The 16,537-nt window shown below is 38.5% G+C and overlaps 1 protein-coding gene across 3 annotated transcripts; it reads left to right on the top strand.

The window, feature by feature from the left end:
* Positions 1-11,426: 11,426 nt before the first annotated feature.
* On the top strand, positions 11,427-16,151 carry LOC122024064 (phosphatidylinositol 4-phosphate 5-kinase 1-like). 3 transcript variants are annotated; one of them, XM_042582594.1, is made up of 9 exons: positions 11,427-11,563; positions 11,657-12,985; positions 13,062-13,223; positions 13,335-13,500; positions 13,990-14,100; positions 14,222-14,415; positions 14,504-14,634; positions 14,721-14,823; positions 15,360-16,151. In XM_042582594.1, exons 2-9 carry the CDS (start codon positions 11,805-11,807, stop codon positions 15,634-15,636), a joined length of 2,325 nt encoding a protein of 774 aa, XP_042438528.1. In that variant the 5' UTR covers positions 11,427-11,563; positions 11,657-11,804; the 3' UTR covers positions 15,637-16,151. The 3 variants fall into 3 exon arrangements, 2 of the variants coding, with proteins under 2 accessions (XP_042438528.1, XP_042438526.1); XR_006123314.1 differs by having other exon boundaries at positions 11,428-12,985; positions 15,360-15,764; positions 15,837-16,151; XM_042582592.1 differs by having other exon boundaries at positions 11,428-12,985.
* The last annotated feature ends 386 nt before the right edge of the window (positions 16,152-16,537 follow it).

Raw genomic sequence — 16,537 nt, 5'->3', positions numbered from 1 at the left:
GCATATTTCGTGTAGGGATGTACTCAAGAATAATCTTTTTCTTGTCAACAATATCCTTACAAAATTATACTTAATTTCTATATGCTTGCCTTTGCTGTGGTATTTGGGATCCTTGGAAAAAGCTATCGCAGCTTGACTGTCACAGTACACAGTAATCCTCAATAATCCTCAGATGCTTCAGGAACCTTCTTAGCCAGACAGCCTCTTGCACAGCCACTGCACAAGCCACATACTCAGCTTCCATTGTCGACAAGGCTACACAAGCCTGCTTCTTGCTGTTCCATGAGATGGCGTCATCATTCAGCAAGAAGACATAGCTAGATGTGGATTTTCTGTCATCAAGGTCCCCTGCCCAATCTGCATCTGAGTAGCCACTTAGGCTCATATCTGATCCTTGGAAACAGAGGCAATAATCAGTTGTTCCTTTAAGATATCTGAATATCCTCTTCACCGCTTTCCAGTGTCTCGATCCTGGGTTTGACTGGAAATGACTAACTAAGCCAACAGCATAGCTTATATCAGGACGAGTACACAACATAGTGTACATCAAACTACCAATAGCACTGGCATATGGTTTCTTCTTCATTTCGGCTATTTCCTCAGGAGCCTTGGGATACATACTTTTGCTCAAGACAGTACCTTTTGCAATAGACGTCTGTTCAATGTTGCAATTTGACATATTGAAGTGTTGCAGCATCTTAGTGATATAAACTTCTTGAGATAAACCCAAAAGCCTCTTTGATCGGTCTCTAACGATCTTCACTCCTAAGATGTACTCTGCTTCTCCCATATCTATTATGTCAAATTGTGATGAAAGCTAACTTTTGACTTCTATCACACACTTTATGTCACTTCCATCTATTAGCATATCATCAACATATAATGATAAAATGACAAGCTTTCCTTTTTCCTTTCTTAGGTAAACACAATGATCCTTATTGATCATTTCGAAACCATAAGATAATATTACTTTATTAAATCTTATGTTCCATTGTCTTGACACTTGCTTTAGCCCATATATAGACTTTCGAAGTCTACATACTCTTTTCTCTTGACCTTCAGTAACATAACCTTCTGGTTGTACCATATAGATTTATTCGTCAAGATTACCATTAAGGAAAGCCGTTTTTACATCTATCTGATGTAATTCCATGTCATAGTGTGCTACTATAGCTAGGATGACACGTATTGATACAAACTTCAAACTGGGAAGAATGTCTCTTCAAAGTCAATACCCTCCATTTGGGTATATCCTTTTGCAACTAATCGAGCTTTGTATCGATTAATCGATCCATCTGCTTTCCTCTTTACTTTGAGAATCCACTTATTCCCAATAACCCTTCGGCCCGGAGGAAGATCGACTAAATCCCAAACTTGATTCTTTCTCATTGACTCCATTTCTTCATCCATTGCAATTTTCCATTCTTTTATAACTGAGCTGCTCAAAGCTTCCTCAACTGTTCGAGGTTTCTCATCGTCAACTGGGAGAACCATTAATGTCTCATTCTCAATATCAAACCTTCTTCGAGGAATAATCTGACGACTACTTCTTTGAAGATTAGACTGTTGAGAAACTGACTCATTCAGTGGCAAATTACTCCCACTCGGTTGACTAGATTCAGGCATCTCCTGATTCGTTGATAAAGGAACATTATCCTCCTCCTCTATCTCGTATAGAGGAATTGTCTTATCAACTTCACTTCATGTTAGGAACTCAGTTTCTAGAAAAGTAGCATCTCTTGACTCTATTTCAGAGATGGTTCAATCTTGTCGCTCACCAATAAAAACATAACCCTTAGAAGTCTCTGAGTACCTTATAAAGATACACTTCTTACCTCTGGGTCCTAATTTTCCAAATTCGTGAGTTTTATCATGAACGTAGGCAGCTAACCCCCATGGTCTCAGATTACTTAAATCCGACTTTCTGCCTGTCCAACGTTCATGTGGGGTAGATGGAACTGACTTTGAAGGCACTTTGTTAAGTATATAGGCTGCAACTAATAATGCATCTCCCCAATAAAAGATTGGCAAATTAGCCTGTGTCATCATAGACCTAACTATTTCAAGAAGAGTCTTATTTTTTCTTTCAGCAACCCCATTTTACTGTGGAGTTCCAGGAATAGTAAGCTGTCTAATAATCCCTTTCTCATTACACATTGTCTTGAACTGATCAGACAAATATTCTCCTCTACGGTCAGTGCGCAAGGTTTTAACCTTACGTTCCAATTGATTCTCAATTTCGTTCAAGTAACGAATAAAGCAATCCAATGCTTCAGATTTGTGAGAAATCAAATACACATGACCAAAATGTGTGAAGTCATCGATAAATGTAATGAAATAAGAACTCCCATTTCTAGCCTTCATATTCATCAGACCACAAATATCCGAATGAATTAATTGCAATGGTGATTCAACCCTAATAGCCTTACCAAACGGTTTCCTAGTCGTCTTTCCAGCAAGACAATGCTCACATACAGACAAGTTAATCTTAGCATGAGTGCCTAATAGGCCCTCCTTAGCTAATCTATTCATTCGTTCTTGTCCTATATGTCCCAATCTAGCATGTCAAATTTCATCATTAACATCAGCATTACTAGTAAGAGCAATGTTTGAAAAACAACTATTATTATTTGGTTCTACATCAAGAACCATAAAACTATTTGTTACATAACTATATCCAATTAACACAGAATTAATTCGAAGTTCCATACAACGGCTATAAAAATTTACATTGTAACCTAAATCAAGAAGACAAATAACGGAAACCAGATTCCGTTGAATTTCAGGAGCGTACAAGACATCATGTAGAAATAAGGTGCCTCCACCACGTAGGTTGAGCTTGCAAGTGCCAATTCCTTTGACTTCAATTCTTGCATTGTTTCCTACATATATCCATTTGTTGTCAGCTAGTACCCGACGATACTCCACATATGTAGCTCGATCACGAGCTACGTGGTTCGTTGCTCCTGAATCTACAATCCACAAAGGATACGAATCAGCTAACAACACTGTACTTGCAACATATTGCTCGTGGAAAGAAGACAAAAATGGATTTACTTTTTTAGGCTCAGTACAATCCCGAGCAAAATGACCCTTCTTGCCACAGTTGAAGCAAGTCAACCTGCTCTTAGGTTTTTGTCCATGTTTCTTTCCTTTATTCTTGATTTGGTTTTTCGCAGCAACAGCATTAGCCTCCTTTCCTTTCTTAAACCATTTGTTCTTATTCTTGGAACCAGAACCTTCAGCTACAAAAGCTTGACCCGAAATCCTTGCGGATTCAATCCTCTCCACCTCAAGTTTCACATGACGTGAGACATCAGTGAAAGTCTTGATACTCTCACTATGGGTCAGGTTTTGTTTCATCGTTTCCAAAAAATCAGGAAGGGAACGGATAACTGTCTGAACCTGTTGTTCATCGGTCAACGTATAACCAGCAGTCTTAAGCTCTCGAATCATGTTACTCATCTCCCTGAGATGTTGGGCTATGGTAACATTCGAGCGCTTCTTACAACTATCAAACTTGATAGTTAGCTGACGGAGCTTACTCAGCTGACTCCACTGTACTTCTCTCTAAGGGCTACCCAGACAACATGAGCCGATGGTAATGTCTCATATTCAAATACTAGGTCATCTACCATTGAACTAATCAATATGCCCTTAGCAATGGAGTCCTTCCTTTTCCATGCCTTATAGGCATCAAGGTCACGTCTGTGCTGTGCTGAAGAACCATCAACCGGTTCCTCCATAATTTGGTTTACAGCCTCTAGAACTTCTTGTTCCTCAAGAACATATTGTATCTTGAGGTGTCAGATTTTGTAGTTATTCCTATATAATTTCTCACCCTTATTGAGTTCGGCTATTATGTTTTAGTTGTCATGATCTACATAAATAAACAAATTATTTATTATTTCAGTGTAATTCATATATATGCAATTAATCATTGACTCAGTGTAAATTAGAATTAGTTTACAAAATCAAGTAATAACATTGTTTCCACTCATCATTTGTATGTTCTAATCTAATCAACACTGATCAATTATATTACACATATCCCAACTAATGAACAAATCATTTTATATGAACGAATCATATCATGAAATGAACTAATCATTTCCAAGTTAGTTAACATATAACATAACTTTTATTATATAATTCTGTTCATACAAAACGACAGAAATTATTACATGACTCAAAAACTAGATGAGTTAACACTGCTCGTACATAACGACAGTAAACAGAACACTAATAAACTAGATAGGCCAGCATTGCTCCCACTAGGACAAACACTAGTATAGCAGCCAACACTATCCCTATTAACCTGGACTCATTTGGGATAATCTCAGATGGGGCAGCTTCAGAATTCTCCATTAGATCCATTTCTGGATCTTCCTCGAGCATCTCCTGGTCCTCTTCAGACTCTTCAGGCTCTTCTTCACCCATATGGTGAAGTAGTTCCTCACACAGTACTGAATATGTGACACGCCCTTGATGACGCCCCCATACATAGTCTGCTATTATCCTGGGATACTCTGGCAATGAATGCATCAATGCCCAGATCCTATAACTGTCCAAGACGGGAAACTCTTCTTGCTCAAGTTTCCAAAATAGTCTATCCAACCGTATAACATTTCCGTCAACTCCATAAGCAGACTTATACTCTATCTCCTGAATCTCCTCTCGGAGCTGGTTTCGCCGCACTTCGCGACGAGTCAATGTGGTAATCGTCCGTGCCATCTGAAAAATTGAATTTAAATAAGTCAGTAGAAAACCGATTAACTAGTACAAAACCAGTTTAATTCAATTTATACAGGCATACCATCATTTTAAATCAAGAAAAATAAATCTTCTCGATTTTCAGAAGTTTAAGTCGACCGATCCATTAGACCGGTCAATCAGGAGTACGGATGTTAAACTTAGTCTATTGTCCTGATTAGAACTAATCTAATTGGACCTATGTTCTGTTATTGTTTAAGCCTATTTGAGTCAATCTCAGACTTATTGATCAAACTTAGGTTCGTTTGATTCATCCAATTGCCCATTGGATTAAGTCCGACTCATTAGAACAAATCTAATGTTTTTGATCAAATATGACACAACGGAACTAATTCGGTCATATTTGATCAGCCCAACTTCTGTAATCAAGATTACCCCAATTAATTCAATAATAAATTAAACTGGTTAAACCAACAAATAATTTGAACTAGTTTCAGGTATTATTGAATCATTTTGGGCTACTTAAATTAATTAATAATTTAAACCAGACCTGGGTTTGATCGGTCAAGTTGGTCTGGTTTCATTTTCAGTAAATTGAACCATAATTTAATTAAATATTTATTTATTAATTAATAATACATTCCTATATGTATTTAATTAATTAATAAAAATATTTAATTAAATTTACCTATTGTTCATGTGGTGAAGAAGAAAATTTTAAATTTATGCATGCATTTTTTTCACGTTTTTGTTTTTTTTTCACAGTGCTTTCATAAAAACACTGTTCATGCACTTTTCACTCTTGAATCGATTCATGCTTGTTCTTGAATCGATTCAAGTGCATGCAAAAAATTAAAAAACGCAACTTACTGTTCATGCATTTTTTTTCTTTGATCGATTCGTGAATCGATTCAAATGCAAGTTTTTTCCACTGTGCTTCGTCAAAAGCACTGTTCATGATTTTTTTTTCAATCGATCCGTGAATCGATCCAACAACTATGCGCGATTTTGAATCGATTGGAATACAATTTCAATCGATTCATTCCAATTGAATCGATTGATTAATCGATTTAATTGATGAACAATATTCACTGTTCATCATCTTCTTTACGACATAAGAAGAAAAACGTGAGTTTTTTTCAGGTCGATTTTCATGCTTTCAAATCTAAGCATGCTCTGATACCATTGTTGGTAATTTGAGAGTATGAAATCGAAACTATACAAAGATAAAACAAAGTAATGCAGTAATTACAAACTCACAGTGATCTCCCGAAGAACCGCAACCGAAGACGCCGATCGATGAAGAGATTGTCGCTGTCGGAAGCACGATCACGGAGCAATTGGAAAGTGCTTCAAATTTCACGAGCCAAATCCCAGTCGAATGCTCTCCCTTTGCTCTCACACAATCTCTCGGTGCTCCCTGATCACCTCGCCAAAAGCTCTCTTTATTGATCTGCACTTGGACACCTCTTATAAGAGGGCTAAGGAAGACGAAGGGGAAAGGACGCCCCTTCGTCTCCTTGACGTTTGCAGTAAAAGGAGAGTAACGAAGGGAAACCCTTCGTCTCCAATAATGCCCAAACGTCCAACAGTGTGGCACGCTCATATTATTTCGTCTATACAATATTCTCTCGACCCTCCGAAATTTCTTTTTTTTTCTTATCCCAAAAAATCGAAATCAGGGGTCTTCCTTTTCCAATCTCATCCAAAGTCAGTTTTTTTTTAAGGCATGTCCTCTTCAAACAAGGGCTGGAAGTCTCATTTCTTTTTCCTGAAGATGCTTGAGCCCGTCACTTGGCCTATTGAATAACAATCTTCTCTTCCGCCGCTTCCTAACATAGGGAATTATAAGCATGATTCTTCCTTTCTCTCCTACTTTGCAAAGTTGAGTTGATTGAGAGAGAGAATTAGTATTATCAACTGGGTCAATTTGTTACGGGATTGGTTAACTTGCCAAAAATCCACCCTTCCTATTAGCCAAACAAAAAATAAAAAAATTAAAAATTTAAAGTTTGGATTGTGAATTAGACGGATCAAACTCATTAGCTGTTTGAATTTCCCACTTTATTTTTAAATTTTAGAAGAATTTTTTTCTCAATTTAAGAGGTCAATCCGAGTCCATCACGAACTGATCCGCAAGGGTCATACGCTAGACAGATCAATCCCTTTGAATCCATCTTATAATAAGTTCTACTTAAATTATTTAATAGGACAGATCAATTTAACGGATACCTCAAATGGACGGCTATGTAGTGAGAGGGCGCGCCAATCCGAGCCACTCAAAGGCAGCCCATTAACCACCGACCCCTTAAATCCACCAAGCCCAGTTTTTTTTCACTTTAGAACTTGATAAGTGTTCCAAAATAATTGATCAATATATATAAACAAACTCATTGATCGCGCAATGTAATGTTTCGGACCGATCTCTGGAATGCCGAACTGCTCTCACATGGCTTGCTTTAATAATAATAATAATAATAATAATAATAATAATAATAATACAATAGGGACGAAATGCGTGCATGGACCCATGAATAATTAAGCAGAGGAATTTGTATTATGTTCGTGGGAACATCGAACTGTGAGATGCCTTGTTGAGCCCAAAATCTTCGCGACATTGTCGTTGTCACCATGAACCCTTGCTTTTTGATGCACTCTAACAGTTAATCAATCAGTTTGGGAGTACGTGGAATGTAATTGTCCCTCATCTTGCATGAACATAATCATTGATGTAAACTTTGCTTGGACAAAATTATGTATAGTGATTAGTTTCTAGTTTTTATCTGAGTGTGTAAAAATGTCAAGAGTTGAAAATTACTTGGTTTTGTACACAAGCAATAGGGATGTATACATCGAAAACAATTCATATATAATGCATCAATTAATTATAAGATCCAACTATATCTATCTTTTAAGGCAATATTGAAAACCGAATTTGATACAACAGTTAATCCAAATGTTAATCTGAGTCCATAGTAAATATCATTTGTATATCTTATTTGTCGTCAGAGTTTATGTAAATACAGAATGATCTTATAAGGACTGAGTAATTTATAGTCTTTTTCAATGGGAAGATAAGAGAAAGATGAAGAAATTCTATTGAATTTAAGATTCAAGATCCCTAGATTAATGAGCTTATTCTCTTATATATTTTGGTTCATCATAGAGATCATCCATATAATAACCCATAGTCCATTAACAATCCATTATTATTAATGAAACGGATGAATGAATCTACCCATTGAATCCACATCTAATAATATAAATCTCCTTCATATTTAATGTATTAGATCACTTAATTAGAATTTAAATCCTTAATAATATAATTATTATATGTTAATATGTTATTATTAATCAAATGTTAGCCCATCAAATAAAAATTAAATGCTGCATTGTAGTAAACAAGGAAGATTACTTGTGTCAAATTAATTCATTCTCAACTATATTGACTTATGCAGCTTGATTAAAAAATGATTAATTATTTTGATTAAAACAAACTAGCTATTTAGTATGGATAAGAATTAAATTCCACATAGATTGATATTTTAAGATATCTTTTATAACTATATTAATTTTTGCCGGACGTATGTCATCGGAGAAAAACTCTTCCTGTCCCCTAATTATTTAACGATCGGTTATAAATTGATTTCATGATTTATCTTCCTTTCTATAACCTAGGAGCGGATTTTGAGAGACGTTTGGGATAAACATAAGCACTTTTTACAACAAATATAACAATATAAGAAGAATATAATTAGGTGGCATTTGGTTTAGGGGTATGAGAATAGGAAATTGGAATGATTCCTTTTTGTTATGTTTGATTAATGGGAATGAGAATAAAATATTGAAATAAAATCTAAATTTTTGGGCATGAAACTCATCCCTCACCTCAACTTTGATATTTTATTCCAAAAGTAAAGTTCATTTAACTTCCAATCAATTTTAACTTCCAACCAATCAAATTTGTTGATATATTCATCGTGCCAATGGTGGTCTTTAAGGTCACAATTTGGCCGATATATTTGCCATGTCGATGGTGGCTAATGTGATGGCTGGTCTGTTACTAGATTTCATCATGGGCAAAAACTAGTAAATAAGAAAGATGTCAAATAGAAGAAGGGATAGTTGATCGTCCATCATTAAATTTTTAAATTTGAGAAAGAACCTTTTCATTGCATCATCGGCTGGGCAAAATATTGTTCACATGCTTTGGAGATTGTTCTCAAAGGTCTTCTCTATTGGAGAAGCCTATAGAATATCGACGAAGACTTTACATCCGTGGGCCAACATTACGTCTGTGATATTCACCTGAGAAGGCACAGCGATGGGTGCCTCCGCGTTTAGCGACAATAAGATGTTACTAATCTGAATAACGAAAATATTCCTCCACAGATCTAACTAATGTGGCATCAATGGTGCTGTCATTGTTGTCAATGGTGGCGAACCCCACTTTGCCCCTTGAAGTCGGTGACGTTGATGAAGCTGGAGGAGCTAGGCGCGGTTTCGGTGGCTTGGTACATGGCAACGATTAAGGTCGTGGTATTGGTAATCTTGTTAAGCTTTTCGGCACCGATGGATGGAGAAGACATTTTTTAAGAGATGAGAGGATATTTTTGATTAAGGAGGATGTGGACATATAGTGGTCTTCAAGTGCATTTTTAGAATTTTAGTTGATTCCCATTCTAAGATATTAAACTAACCAAATACTATATTGAAATAACAAAAATCAGGGAGCGTTTGGTTAAATGATGGGAATGACTATGAGTATGAGTTTGATAGTAGGGTGGAATAAGAATAAGAATAGAAATGAAACCCATCAAGTTATATGAGTTTGATTGATTCCCATAAATCTAGTAATCATTCCCAAAATGACATTCCCAAACTCACAATCCAAACACTATCTTTTATTATCATTCCATTCGCTCATTCCCAACCCATCAACCAAACACCCCTCCAATCTAATATCAAACCTATTCTGATTCCTATTCCTACCGCACAAATCAGACACCACCTTTAGTCTTCTACTCCACACTCATTAAATAACATATATACTCATGTACAAAATAAAATTAATTAAAATAAAAAAATAAGATGAAAATAAATGAATTATTTTGTATTTGTTTTACCTGTATATCTGGATTATTTTTAGGTTTAACAAACTATGACAAGTTTAATAGGCATGATAAATTATCATCTCTACTAAGAATCACACACTAGTGCATCTTGATGAATATATATATTTTTTTCTAAACATTCTAATTTAACAGTAAAAAGCTTTACCAAGCAATGATGCGCTAAACTCTCAACTCATAATTTAGTACGCCTCGTTTCTATAATTCCATCTATCAACCGGCCATCCTCATCATAATGGATGCTAATTTCAAGTTTGATCCACAAACTTCCAATCATTTCGATATATCCTCATCAAATCTAACTTAATCATTTGCTACCTCAATCTATCGAACTAATAAAAATACAACAGTAGTAAAGATCACACACACACAATCGATTTTCTTCAATCATTATCTTCAATAACAATGCGAATACTTTACGAATCATTTGGTACGCCAATTGAATCAATTTGACCAATTGATTTTCATATCAAACCAGTCGGAGTCCCATTTTGTCGTTAATCCGGAAGTCCTAATCTCAAACCTGACATCACAGGCCTCTCTTGTTCCATCAACCCCTCTCTAGCTTAATGGTCATTTGTGCTCGAGCCAATGGCTCCTCTCGCAAGTCGTCATCTACATCTCCCTCAATCTCTATTTAATATTTATTTATTTTTACTGTTTTAAATTTTTATTATATTGACCACGTTGATACATACAAAAACAATCCGTTAATATGTTCTGGTGTTCTTGGTAAATAATCTCTGAGTAATCATAGTGCCACATGGATAAAATGGTTAATAGAATTTGTACAACTTTGAGTACCAATAGCCCTTGATTCCATGACACTCCTGACTCTAAGTTGTACGTCCCAGAGCTACCTTCTACTGGATGACATTTCTATGATCTTGAGCCATTTGTCTTCGAACCACCTCCCGACTATATGACATTCAACTGAAGATAATATCATCATTTATTTCAGGAAGTAGGTAATGACTTTACGGATCTCAGAATTTCAAACTATTAATGATCACACAGATCTCAATATTTCGGATTATTTTAAGAAATAGATAACAATCACATAGATCTTGAAATACATGGAGAGGATAGAAAACAATCATCTTAATAGAAAACAATCATAAAATACTCCTGACCATCATTTACCCTCTTTCTTTCATCTTTGTTGCCATTTAATTTTCGTTGTCACCAGGCGATTGATGATGAAGACGGCTTCTGCTTCTTGTGTATATTCACGGGTGATTAGTCGGTGAAGAATCAGTAAAATATCAATTTCGTAATGACGGACGCTGTAACTTACGACGGTGCATGCAGCAGCAACCAAAACGGTGGGAGTTAGTGATTATCTCGGGAATAATGCAGGGGCGACGTCAACTGCCCAAATTAGGTCCCCGGCGACGGGACCACGAGGTGTTTGATTCAGGGATAGTTTGGTAATCTCGCGCGCAATGAGTCGCTTATTACCGATTTTGGGGCATCGTGTGGCCTCGCCGATGGCTCGCCGATTCCGTTGGATCAGCGACGACGCGCGGCGGTTCGCTCCGCTTGGAATAATCGAAGAAAGAAGAGGGCGGTTTGGTCATTCCATGAGCCAGCAGATGACCACCTCGCTGCCTCAATATTATTGTGGCCGTGGTGCCGTGTCTCTTTGCTCTCTCGCTTGCGTATCGAGACCAGAGCAGAGCAAAGCAAAAGCTAAAGAACATAGCAGCAGAAGCAGAGTAAGAAGGCTTCTTCTTCTCTTCCCTTCTCTCTGTTCTCCTCTCCTCCGTCTTCTTTTTAGTTCTTCTGCTCTGTTGGAATTTCCTTTTTAGGGTTCCGCCTTGAGCTTCTTCGTGGTTTGGATTCGATTTCTCTAGCGGTTTTCGTCGGTCTGAGGTAGGAGGAGGGGAGTAAGGCGTCGCGGATCTGCAGGGGAATGCCAGGCTCAGCCGTTGGAGGCTAGGCCTTTCACATCGGAGAATGCGGCGGTTCGGTCGTGAAGGAGACGCCAATGGAGGGGCGGACGCGGCGGTTGCAGAAGGAGAGAAGCCAGTGGTTGTAGCCGTCCCTTCTGTGGCCCCGGATGAGGCGTTCCACTACGCGAGGAGTAGATCTCAAGGCGGTGGCGGTAGGAGAGTCGCCCCTGCCATTGGTCCACCCGATGAGGAGGCGGCAGCGGAGGTGGCGGAGAAGGTGCTTGCGAATGGGGATATGTACACTGGGTCTTTCGTCGGGAACGGCCCCCACGGACGGGGGAAATATTTGTGGGCGGATGGGTGTATGTATGAGGGTGAATGGAGGCGGGGGAAGGCGGCTGGGAAGGGCAAGTTCTCGTGGCCCTCCGGCGCGACGTTTGAGGGCGACTTTCGCTCCGGACGGATGGAGGGGTTCGGGACATTCACTGGATCGGAGGGAGACACCTACCGCGGTCTCTGGGTCGCCGACCGGAAGCACGGCTACGGATGTAAGTGGTACGCGAACGGCGACTACTATGAGGGCGGGTGGCGTCGCAACCTCCAGGAGGGTAGAGGCAGGTATGTGTGGCGGAGTGGGAATCAGTACGTCGGGGAGTGGCGGAACGGCGTCATCTCCGGCCGTGGCTTACTTATCTGGGCGAATGGCAACCGCTACGACGGACTTTGGGAGAACGGCGTGCCTAAAGGAAGCGGCGTTTTCACGTGGCCCGACGGCAGCTGCTGCGTACGTAACCGCAGCAAAGGCGATCTCAAGAGCATCAACGGTGCCTTTTACCCTGCTCTCTCAGGTGGCAAAAAGATCACCGGAAAAAGGAGCCCATTCTCCCCTCTGGAGGAAACCTTCGTGCTCCCGTCATTGATTCCCGGTTCAAGGAAGAGGTCATCGGTGGATGGGCTGGGTCGGAGGAGCTCCACCATGGAGAAAAACTTCCCGAGGATCTGTATCTGGGAATCTGATGGTGACGCAGGAGATATCACATGTGATATTATAGACACAATTGAGGCGGCCATGCTCTACAAGGATGGGATGCCCTTCGCTCAGGGAGGACGCACACTCGTTGGTTCCATCACGCAGCGGCGCAGCTCATGTTTCTTGTCGACGAGAGAGCCAAAGAAGCCCGGGCAGACTATATCGAAAGGGCATAAGAATTACGATTTGATGTTGAACCTTCAATTGGGCATCAGGTAGATGGTTTGGTATCTTGCTACTCGATGTTGAACCTTCATTAACTTTTGGTGGCTCAATTTTCTGTCCTTTCAGTTATTCTATTGGAAAGCCTGGTTCGTTGAGAGAGCTCAGAACAGCGGATTTTGATCCCAGGGAGAAGTTTTGGACAAGATTTCCTCCTGAGGGTTCAAAGATTACTCCTCCCCATCAATCTATCGAGTTCCGTTGGAAGGATTATTGCCCCATGGTTTTTAGGTAAAACTCATGTTAAGCAATTGCAGTTGCATCAGCTGAAGTTTTTTCCCTTCTAATTCGACTTTTGCAGTTCTGGCTTGTGTGAGTAATTTCTGTTGGCTCGGCTTGCAGACACTTGAGGAAATTGTTTAATGTGGATCCAGCAGATTATATGCTAGCTATATGTGGAAATGATGCACTGAGGGAATTGTCTTCACCGGGAAAGAGTGGGAGTGTCTTTTACCTTACCCAAGATGATCGCTTCATGATTAAGACAGTGAAGAAATCTGAAGTGAAGGTTAGATATATAACTTCCCTTTTGGTAATTCATTTTTGAGTTTGCAAGTTTTTTTTTGCCTTTTATTTATATGAAATCATTAAAGGAAAAAAATGTAACTTAATTAAGTTTTCATAATGCTAAGGAAGAAATATCAGTGAACCCAATAGTTGCCTGTTGGAATGAGGAAAATTTGTGTGCTAGCTATATTTATTATTCCCATTGCCGCTAATGAATAGGCACAGTATACCATAGATTGGGTTAGTGGGCTCTAGCTGTATTTGTGTGTAATGGCTAGTAATTTTTGGTAATCATGGTTCATTAGTCCTGATCTTTCAATCAACATAATTAATGAATCCAGTTGATTGGGCAATGCATGATTTATATTCTATTAAATGAATGAGAAATTATTAAATATTTGTTTTAAAATTCCATTTAAAGTAACTTTTGTTAACAACATTTCACAAAATATTCTGTGTTGACATAATCTTTTCTGACACTGTTATTCAGGTACTTCTTAGGATGCTTCCAAGTTACTACAAACATGTTTCTATGTATAAAAACTCACTGATCACAAAGTTCTATGGTGTGCATTGTGTGAAGCCAATTGGTGGACCAAAGGTAAGTTATTTAAAATTAGCTTCTGCACTATCACTTAATTTTCCACATTCTTTTATTCGTTAAATTATCATGCAAGTATAATATCAGCTTACCTATTTGCTTACTGGTGCCTGGATAATAGATACGATTCGTGGTAATGGGCAATTTGTTCTGCTCAGAATACCATATTCATAGAAGATTTGACCTGAAAGGTTCATCCTATGGTCGAACATCTCACAAGGCTGAGGAAGAGATTGATGAGGTAACGACCCTCAAGGATCTTGACCTTAACTATGTATTTCAACTTCATAGGTCATGGTACCTAGACCTTCTAGAGTAAGTCAACTTTCTGTATTTTGCAATTTTTCATTTACTTTACCTATTTGTACCTTCTGTCATTTAATGAAGTTTATTTACCTTTCAGACAAATCAAACGGGATTGTGAATTCTTGGAAGCAGAGGGTATTATGGACTATAGTCTTCTGTTAGGAATTCATTTCTGTGATGACATTTCACCATCTTATACAGGTCTATCACCGCGCTCTCCTTCTCTGAGTAAGTGATTTCTCTTAAAATCTTAAATATCCATCAACAGTTTATGGAGCATTGCAGCTAAGCCTAAATTAATGTTCCTTATTCAGAGGGTTATCGCAAGAGTGACTCCTTCCTAGATCGAATAGCTTGGTCAGACTTGCGGTTCTCAAAGTCTACCCATCGAAGTATGAGTACAACAAGGGATGACCGGTATGTCCAGTCAATTAAGAGCTTTTTGGTAGTTGAAGCAGTCATTCATTGACATAAGACCCATTAAAATATATTCAGTACTATATTGATTGTAGTTGAGAAATCTGTTTAATAATCCAAGTAATGATTCCGGGCAAAAAAGATAGAAATCGCCAATGTACTGCGGCTTCCATGAAAAGAATATTTGTCTAGAGCTTCATAAAGAATACCCCACATCGGTTTCCATTGCTAAAACATTTTAATTATTGTGTCAATCCACCTTTTGCTTCTAGTGTCAAAATGATACTTGATTTCTTTGTATATTTCAGTTCTATGATGCCCGCAGCCTTTTTTTTTTCCTTCTTTTCCTTTCCTTTTCTGAAATCATGTAGGGGAGCTCCTGCCATTAAAAATATATATTAAATGAAAGAAATTACATATTTAAGTCGAGATCTTGTGCATGTACTCTAATTTGTATGGCTACTGTAGTTTAAATTCTAGTATCTCTGAAATTGTGTTAATAACTGATGTGTCTATATGTATTTTCTTCATGCTAGGAATCCCCCCTTGCGTCAGCTAGGTATAAACATGCCTGCAAGAGCAGAGCGCACAACAAATAGTAGGTCGATGTCAATCCCCAACGGCAATGCCCATAATGTAATTCTCTATTTTGGCATCATAGATATCCTCCAAGGCTACAACATCTCTAAGAAGTTAGAGCATGCCTACAAATCCTTGCAAGTGGATCCCAATTCCATCTCAGCAGTAGATCCAAAGCTCTACTCTAGGAGATTCCAAGATCTCATCCGGCGAATTTTTGTAGAAGATGGTTGATTTGGAAGTAACATGATCTTGTGAGGCACAAATTCGCAGAAGTTAGTGGCTCTGCTGTTCTAGCAACAGTTGACAAGAGTCAAGTATGACAACGGAATTTGGGAAAATGCTATCAGCAGACTTGTGAGGTAAAAACATCTTTGCCATATAGAAGACCTATGATGAATAAATTCTAAGGGTCATATATCCATTTAATGAAGGTGAATTTACGGTAAGTGGGATTTGAAGCTCAGTTTCACATTCAGCAAACAAAGCTTCAACTCAATGATTTGTCTCGGGGATGGAGGCCAGTCTGCCAAATTCGTTCAAGGCTGAATTTTGAAAGGTCAGCCATTGGGGAGTTACAAGTTACTTGTTTTTGCTAGTGAGAGCACAATTTTGTTTACTGAAAAAAGGTGGAGGGAAAAGAGTGAGAAATATATCATGCATGCTCTTGAGTCTTGTGAAATGTAATGTACAGGATCACGAACATATTCACAGATCAAGCTTTAATTCCCACTCTCACTTCTATATAATGCTCAATCTCTTGGCTGCTTTCTTGTTACCGTTGTTTGTTTTAGTATACTATACCCTGAGAGAAGAATCTAACTCCGATTGGGAGCGGAAGAGCGATGGCATTGGAGGAGGCAAAGAAAGTGGAGGTAGAGCAGCATCAAAAGCAGAGAAAAGTGCAAGAGCAAAGATGCGGGAGCAGATGAGATCCTCTTTCTTGTTATCTTCTCTCTCTATCCACGTCACACCATGCCATTCTGGCCTCCCTTTACACCCCCTCAACCTCTTTTTAAATTCCACTTATTTTTCTTATCCGTCTGTGTCTTTTGCTTTCCTTACGTTTGACTGGTCTTATCCATCGCTGTAGCCTCCACGTTGCTTGCAGGAGTGAAGAGATGCAGACTGCAAC

The sequence above is a fragment of the Zingiber officinale genome, chromosome 9B (assembly GCF_018446385.1).
Source record: "Zingiber officinale cultivar Zhangliang chromosome 9B, Zo_v1.1, whole genome shotgun sequence".
NCBI classification, from domain to species: domain Eukaryota; kingdom Viridiplantae; phylum Streptophyta; class Magnoliopsida; order Zingiberales; family Zingiberaceae; genus Zingiber; species Zingiber officinale.
The sequence above is the reverse complement of the archived record's forward strand: the minus strand, read 5'-3'. Positions and strand labels throughout refer to the sequence as shown.

Excerpts from the sequence above, each read along its gene's own strand:
- LOC122024064 (XM_042582594.1), top strand. The coding sequence starts at position 11,805 with ATGCGGCGGTTCGGTCGTGAAGGAGACGCCAATGGAGGGGCGGACGCG. Across the intron at positions 14,635-14,720 it reads ACCGCGCTCTCCTTCTCTGA|AGGGTTATCGCAAGAGTGAC; the intron begins GTAAGTGATTTC and ends TTCCTTATTCAG. Across the intron at positions 14,824-15,359 it reads AGTACAACAAGGGATGACCG|GAATCCCCCCTTGCGTCAGC; the intron begins GTATGTCCAGTC and ends TCTTCATGCTAG.